At 48.8% G+C, this 8476-nt stretch overlaps 1 protein-coding gene across 1 annotated transcript in view; it reads left to right on the forward strand.

The window, feature by feature from the left end:
- The window catches only part of carmil3 (capping protein regulator and myosin 1 linker 3), a gene marked incomplete at both ends in the record, with an annotated part of 150514 nt that overhangs the window by 98634 nt on the left and 43404 nt on the right, over positions 1-8476 (forward strand). Inside the window, 4 exon segments of the mRNA XM_080779096.1 lie at positions 31-112; positions 1419-1515; positions 1853-1907; positions 7600-7769. Of these exon segments, the coding sequence (XP_080635222.1) occupies positions 31-112; positions 1419-1515; positions 1853-1907; positions 7600-7769 (404 nt within the window).

Raw genomic sequence — 8476 nt, forward strand, 5'->3', positions numbered from 1 at the left:
TTCATTTCTCTCTCTCTCCTTCTCTCTCAGTTGAGGTCAGCGGGGGCCGGTGTGATCCAGGAGCTGTTTCCCCGTGTGGCCTGTGTGGGAACCCTGGACATCTCCGATAATGGTGAGACAGAGTCTCCCCTATCACACCGGCGTGTGCGCGTGCGCCGATTGATCGGTTTTACAAACACGAGTCCATGTGTGATCATCCGTCTGCTGCTTTGGGGCCGACTGAGCTTTGCTTTGTGTCGACCTGGCTGAAGTGGAGACATGCTTTGTACTGCTTTGTTCAACGTGCTCCCCACCGGTACCATGACATACCGATGACATCTGTACTTAAACTCCATGTTGAGTCCGTAAGCAGTCTGCAGTCACTGTGTTCCGCTAGTTGTCGTGTGCTGATTGATAGTGACACTTGATCCACCGCAGCGCAGCGTACAGTACAGTACAGTACAGTACGTGAACACACTGGACTCGGCAGCCCGACGTGACCTAGAAACCTAAACGCTTTTAAACGCTTTCTTTGTGTCCCCGACAAGCCTCCGTTCCGGCAGAGTGGATTTAATCCACCGCAGGCAGGACATTTCCTCCGTAGTATTCGCCTCTCTCTCTCTCTCTCTCTCTCTCTCTCTCTCTCTCTGCAGAGATCGCAGACAAGCGTCCTTATTTTTGAGGGGCGCTACTACGCGCTAGCATTACTATCAAATAGTAATGCCCAGCGTTCAGGGCAGAGATTATTAAAAGGACGGAGATTTTAATGATATCAAAACCGATCGCATCGCTCCACAGGCTGGGAGTGTCTGTTGCGCAACATTCAATGTAATTTCCGGTTGGGACGTTATCGAAAATGCCCCCCCCTTTTAGCGGATGAGACCGAAAATGGTCCTACATCAATGTACTCATTCTAACTCCAACTGCAGCTGTCAATCTAACAGCTGACCTGACTTCTCCATGCTTACTATCGCTATGTCAGCGATTGTGTAACTATTTGTGTGTCGCCCTTATCTTTAGAATAATTATATCCTTATATGACCATTTAGTATAGAGTCTCTGCTATAGTAGGCTATAAGAACTGTCTGCCATTGCTATCACATTCTTTTTTTCATATTGTATTCAGTGCTGATGATGTCGTTCTGAACACAGGTTTGTTTCAGTGCTGAATCTGATGATGTCGTTCTGAACACAGGTTTGTTTCAGTGCTGAATCTGATGATGTCGTTCTGAACACAGGTTTGTTTCAGTGCTGAATCTGATGATGTCGTTCTGAACACAGGTTTGTTTCAGTGCTGAATCTGATGATGTCGTTCTGAACACAGGTTTGTTTCAGTGCTGAATCTGATGATGTCGTTCTGAACACAGGTTTGTTTCAGTGCTGAATCTGATGATGTCGTTCTGAACACAGGTTTGTTGATGATGTCGTTCTGAACACAGGTTTGGATGCTGACTTGCTGGCGGTCCTGCCAGGTTTCTCCAAACATCCGTCACTCAAACACCTGCTGCTGGGCAAAAACTTCAACATCAAGGGCAGGTAGGGAGCCTGACTGCACACATAGACACTTCAACATTAAGGGCAGGTAGGGAGCCTGACTGCACACATAGACACTTCAACATTAAGGGCAGGTATGGAGCCTGTTTGTTGTACGACAAAGTATATAGGATTTAAGTTGATACTTAGTAATTAGTAGTTTGAAACAGTACAGTAAGTACCTTTTTGATCAACCTGAAACGGATGATAAAACTACGGGTAGTTCCAGTTTAATGATTTATCTGTCTCTGTCTCTCTCTCTGTCTCTGTCTGTCTCTGTCTCTCTCTCTGTCTCTGTCTGTCTCTGTCTGTCTCTGTCTCTGTCTCTCTCTCATGTCAGGGTACTGGATGAAGTTCTACAGAAGCTGGTCCAGCTGGTCCAGGAGGAAGAGTGTGTGAGTGATTATGTAACACATAATACTGGTTCTGATACATTCTCACCATCCTGCAAAGGGATGGACAAAGTCACACCAAATCTCAATAGTTTTTGGACCAAATACCTTGATATCAGTATTGTGTGGTGACAGTGCTAAGGTGTGCTTTAGGCAGTGCTTTAACCAATATATTTACACAATGAGTTTATAAATAATCATCAGTAATGCCTTCATAAAAACAACGACTCTTAACCCATTCTGAACGGGAACCCATTTTGGTGTTAGCATCATGTTATGCTTTAGCTATTGAAAAATAGCAGATCTACAAGCTCATAGCGCGCCGGTCTGCTATTTTTTTATTATCGAAGAACAACTGACATTTTTTTAGAATCTGATCTCGGGTCAGAATGTGTTAATCAGACCAGTGTGTGTGTGTCCAGTGGAAACCTCATATGAATCTGATCTCAGGTCAGAATGGGTTAAGTGGGTGGTAAAGGCAAGTCAGATATAGCTCGGACAAATTGCATTACTTCACTGTAATGCAGCCTCTAAAAGCAGGAAGAGAGACTTCCAGACTCCAAAATCCAGGACGACATCTAGTCTCGTATCACAATATGGATATAATATTGATATTGCCCAGCCGTACATCCTCCTATGTACTTAGTACAGTAGGTTACATCAAGTATGCTTTTGCACCTACCAAATACAAACGCTTTATTCTCAATGCTCCTCAGGCTAGCTCTCTCTCTCTCTCTCTCTCTCTGTGTGCTGTAAATCCGGCATGACAAGTAGCTTACTCAATTATTTACCACTGGTGATGATAGCTCACAGCCATGCTCAGCATGTGTGAGGGAACCACAGCCTCCATGCTCAGCATGTGTGAGGGAACCACAGCCTCCATGCTCAGCATGTGTGAGGGAACCACAGCCTCCATGCTCAGCATGTGTGAGGGAACCACAGCCTCCATGCACAGCATGTGTGAGGGAACCAGCCGCACTCATGCACTTTTCACTTTTCATTTTTTCACTTTTTTCATTTCAAGGACCCCCAGTTTTTTTTATGCGTGTGCATTAGGTCACGGCGCCCCATTTGGAGGGACAGCGCCGGTGGCTGAACAGTTTGCGGAGCGGTCTTGATATCGTGAAGGTCGCTATAGTTCGTAATCCCCGGAACCGGCACGTTAAAATTACCACCGCTGAAGTGAAGTGCCCTTATTGGACAAGGCATTGAACCCCTACCATGAAATGTTCTATGAGCAGGGCCTGGCTGTAAACAAGTTCTTGAGCTTAGTCCAGTTACCCTGCAGGGTAAACATAGTACCTTTCCTTTCCTTAGTCCAGTTACCCTGCAGGGTAAACATAGTACCTTTCCTTTCCTTTCCACATTATTCCGAAACACCAATCTACTGTCATTTAACTGTTGAGAGTACAAATGGAACCAAGAGGAGCCATAGACCTTATGCATCTTACCATTAACCCATTCTGACCTGAGATCAGATTCTAAAAAAATGTCTTCTACATCCTGACAGTTTTCTGGAAAAGCTTTTTTTTTAAATAGCTAAAGCATAGCATATTAATGCTTACACCAAAAGGGGTTCCCGCCCCAAAATGGGTTAAGTTAATGGCAGGGCAAACTGGGAACCCAATTTCTTCGTAATACTGTAGGCCAGGCATAGACATGTGCTTTATTAACCCATTTTGGTGTTAGCATCATGTTATGCTTTAGCTATTGAAAAATAGCAGATCTACAAGCTCATAGCGCGCCACCGAGTGGCGCGCTACGAGCTTGTAGGTCTGCTATTTTTGAAAGATCGAAGAACGACTGACATTTTCAGAATCTGATCTCAGGTCAGAATGGGTTCATCAGACCAGTGTGTTGTCCAGTGGAAACCTCGTATGAATCTGATCTCAGGTCAGAATGGGTTAAATACCATTGGATGGCATGGAGTGCGTTCAAAGAAAAATGCACGAGCACTTCCCCACTTCATTAACTTTGTCATAACTCCCCTTCGTATATTTAATTTTCATGAACCATCCTAGGCTGTGTGTGCTCAATACTGTTACAATATTATCGTTTATCATGCTGACTCCAGCTACTTTGCAATTAACATTATGATTAACAAAGCAAAATTGTTTGGGTGTTTTTTTAGAAAGCCACAGTTTTCCATTGTTTTCAGTACAGTGTGAAACGCTGGGGGGGCGTGTTCTCTCCTCAGCGTCGTCAGTGCCCATACCCTATAGGTGGGCTTGGCGAAAGGGCCTTTCTCATGTTCTCCCCCCGTGTTCCCTAGGCCCTCAAAGGAAACCAAATGGACCCTTACGAGTCCACTTGGTTCCATTTGTACACACTCAGAGTTACACGCCCTATACAAGGACCACTTGCAACCCACTCAAGGACCCTTTGAGACCCAGCGGTGTCTCAGAGTGTTTCCAGTGAGCCAACATGAAACAATAAGCAGCACCCTGACTCTGTTTGACCAGAATGGAACAGAGCCTTCATAATTAGCATCAGCTGTAACACCTGAAGCAGTGTTGTTTTTGGCAGCAAATTTTGATTTTAATTTCCCTTGAAAAGTTTTCAGTTCGTTTTAGTCACATTTTAGTCACCTGGAATGTCTAGTTTTAGTCCACTAAATGTCATAAGATTTTTGTCGACTGAATCTACAGTTGATTTAATCGACTAAAATGTATTTTGGCGGGCCTTGATGCCGTCGTAATGGGTGATTTTACACTTGCTGAAAATAGCCGATCTACAAGCTTAGATTGGCTATTTTCAGCATGCAACAAAGTGTAAAATGACTTATACTGGATCTCTTGTCCACTAGTCACTTCCTAACATTTTAGTCTAGTTTTTATTTGTTGACGAAATTGTCAGTATATTTAGTCTTAGTTTTAGTCATCATTCGTCAGTGGAAAAAGGTAGTCGACGAACATTTTTTGTCTTCGTTTTAGTCGACGAAAACAACACTGCTGTGAAGGAAGTATGGAAGGGGTCCAAGTTCTTCTCCAAAATGGCGTGTGTGCACTCAGAGAGAGCCCATTGGGTCATAAGTGGTTAACCCTGAACCTCCCCCTCCATCCAGGCCCTTCAGTCTCCGTCCCTGGCAGACTCCAGGCTGCGCCAGCGTGGCACATGCTGGTCAACACCCTGTTAACCCTAACCTCCCCCTCCATCCAGGCACCATGCTGGTCAACACCCTGTTAACCCTGAACCTCCCCTCCATCCAGGCACCATGCTGGTCAACACCCTGTTAACCCTGAACCTCCCCCTCCGTCCAGGCACCATGCTGGTCAACACCCTGTTAACCTGAACCTCCCCCTCCATCCAGGCCCTTCAGTCTGGTCAACACCCTGTTAACCCTAAACCTCCCCCTCCATCCAGGCACCATGCTGGTCAACACCCTGTTAACCCTGAACCTCCCCTCCATCCAGGCACCATGCTGGTCAACACCCTGTTAACCCTGAACCTCCCCCTCCATCCAGGCCCTTCAGTCTGGTCAACACCCTGTTAACCCTGAACCTCCCCCTCCATCCAGGCACCATGCTGGTCAACACCCTGTTAACCCTGAACCTCCCCCTCCATCCAGGCACCATGCTGGTCAACACCCTGTTAACCCTGAACCTCCCCCCTCCATCCAGGCCCTTCAGTCTGGTCAACACCCTGTTAACCCTGAACCTCCCCCTCCATCCAGGCACCATGCTGGTCAACACCCTGTTAACCCTGAACCTCCCCCTCCATCCAGGCACCATGCTGGTCAACACCCTGTTAACCCTGAACCTCCCCCTCCATCCAGGCACCATGCTGGTCAACACCCTGTTAACCCTAAACCTCCCCCTCCATCCAGGCACCATGCTGGTCAACACCCTGTTAACCCTAAACCTCCCCCTCCATCCAGGCACCATGCTGGTCAACACCCTGTTAACCCTGAACCTCCCCCTCCATCCAGGCACCATGCTGGTCAACACCCTGTTAACCCTGAACCTCCCCTCCATCCAGGCACCATGCTGGTCAACACCCTGTTAACCCTGAACCTCCCCCTCCATCCAGGCACCATGCTGGTCAACACCCTGTTAACCCTGAACCTCCCCCTCCATCCAGGCACCATGCTGGTCAACACCCTGTTAACCCTGAAACCTCCCCCTCCATCCAGGCACCATGCTGGTCAACAACCCTGTTAACCCTGAACCTCCCCCTCCATCCAGGCACCATGCTGGTCAACACCCTGTTAACCTGAACCTCCCCCTCCATCCAGGCACCATGCTGGTCAACACCCTGTTAACCCTGAACCTCCCCCTCCATCCAGGCACCATGCTGGTCAACACCCTGTTAACCCTGAACCTCCCCCTCCATCCAGGCCCTTCAGTCTGGTCAACACCCTGTTAACCCTGAACCTCCCCCTCCATCCAGGCCCTTCAGTCTGGTCAACACCCTGTTAACCCTGAACCTCCCCCTCCATCCAGGCCCTTCAGTCTCTGTCCCTGGTCAACACCCTGTTAACCCTGAACCTCCCCCTCCATCCAGGCCCTTCAGTCTGGTCAACACCCTGTTAACCCTAAACCTCCCCCTCCATCCAGGCACCATGCTGGTCAACACCCTGTTAACCCTGAACCTCCCCCTCCATCCAGGCACCATGCTGGTCAACACCCTGTTAACCCTGAACCTCCCCCTCCATCCAGGCCCTTCAGTCTGGTCAACACCCTGTTAACCCTGAACCTCCCCCTCCATCCAGGCACCATGCTGGTCAACACCTGTTAACCCTGAACCTCCCCCTCCATCCAGGCACCATGCTGGTCAACACCCTGTTAACCCTGAACCTCCCCCCTCCATCCAGGCCCTCAGTCTGGTCAACACCCTGTTAACCCTGAACCTCCCCCTCCATCCAGGCACCATGCTGGTCAACACCCTGTTAACCCTGAACCTCCCCCTCCATCCAGGCACCATGCTGGTCAACACCCTGTTAACCCTGAACCTCCCCCTCCATCCAGGCACCATGCTGGTCAACACCCTGTTAACCCTAAACCTCCCCCTCCATCCAGGCACCATGCTGGTCAACACCCTGTTAACCTAAACCTCCCCCTCCATCCAGGCACCATGCTGGTCAACACCCTGTTAACCCTGAACCTCCCCCTCCATCCAGGCACCATGCTGGTCAACACCCTGTTAACCCTGAACCTCCCCCTCCATCCAGGCACCATGCTGGTCAACACCCTGTTAACCCTGAACCTCCCCCTCCATCCAGGCACCATGCTGGTCAACACCCTGTTAACCCTGAACCTCCCCCTCCATCCAGGCACCATGCTGGTCAACACCCTGTTAACCCTGAACCTCCCCCTCCATCCAGGCACCATGCTGGTCAACACCCTGTTAACCCTGAACCTCCCCCTCCATCCAGGCACCATGCTGGTCAACACCCTGTTAACCCTGAACCTCCCCCTCCATCCAGGCACCATGCTGGTCAACACCCTGTTAACCTGAACCTCCCCCTCCATCCAGGCACCATGCTGGTCAACACCCTGTTAACCCTGAACCTCCCCCTCCATCCAGGCCCTTCAGTCTGGTCAACACCCCTGTTAACCCTGAACCTCCCCCTCCATCCAGGCCCTTCAAGTCTGGTCAACACCCTGTTAACCCTGAACCTCCCCCTCCATCCAGGCCCTTCAGTCTCTGTCCCTGGTCAACACCCTGTTAACCCTGAACCTCCCCCTCCATCCAGGCCCTCCAGTCTCTGTCCTGCCGATTCCAGCTTCGGCAGCGCGGCACCATGCTGGTCAACACCCTGGGCTCCAACACCTGCCTGAGGAGGGTGGACCTGAGCGGGAACGGCCTGGAGGACACGGGCGCCAAGATGCTCAGCAAGGCCCTCCAGATCAACACCACGCTCAGGTCTGTCTGTCTGTCTGTCTGTCTGTCTGTCTGTCTGTCTGTCTGTCTGTCTGTGTGTGTGTCTGTCTTCAGATCAACACCACGCTCAGGTCCGTCTGGGTGTCTGTCTGTCTGTCTGGGTGTGAGGCAGTGTTGTTTTTGACAGCACATTTCTGTTTTTACTTTAGTCATAGTCTTTGGAATAAAACTTAATTTAGTTTTATAGTCATATTTTAGTCACCTGGAATGTTTTAGTGTTAGTCTAGTTTTAGTCGACTAAACATCATACAAAAATGGACAGTTGATTTAGTCGACTACAATTTATTGTGTTGGGTTCTTGATGCCGTCTTAATGACTGATTTTACATTTGCTGTGAGCTTGTAGATCGGCTATTTTCAGCATGCAACCAAGTGCAAAATGACTTATCCTGGATCTCTTGTCCACTAGTCCCTTCCTAACATTTAAGTCTAGTTTTTATTTGTTGACGAAATTGTCAATATATTTATAGTCCTTGTTTTAGTCGTCATAGCTTAAGTTTTCATTTAGTTTCCGTTTAGTTTTTTGTCACTGAAAAAAAGGTAGTCGTCTTAGTTTTAGTCGACGAAATCGACACTGGTGTGAGGTGTTGGGTGTTGTGAGTCACTGGTGTGAGGTGTTGGGTGTTGTGAGACACTGGTGTGAGGTGTTGGGTGTTGTGAGTCACTGGTGTGAGGTGTTGGGTGTTGTGA

Source organism: Protomyctophum bolini (assembly GCF_963924005.1).
Source record: "Protomyctophum bolini genome assembly, chromosome: 12".
Taxonomy (NCBI): domain Eukaryota; kingdom Metazoa; phylum Chordata; class Actinopteri; order Myctophiformes; family Myctophidae; genus Protomyctophum; species Protomyctophum bolini.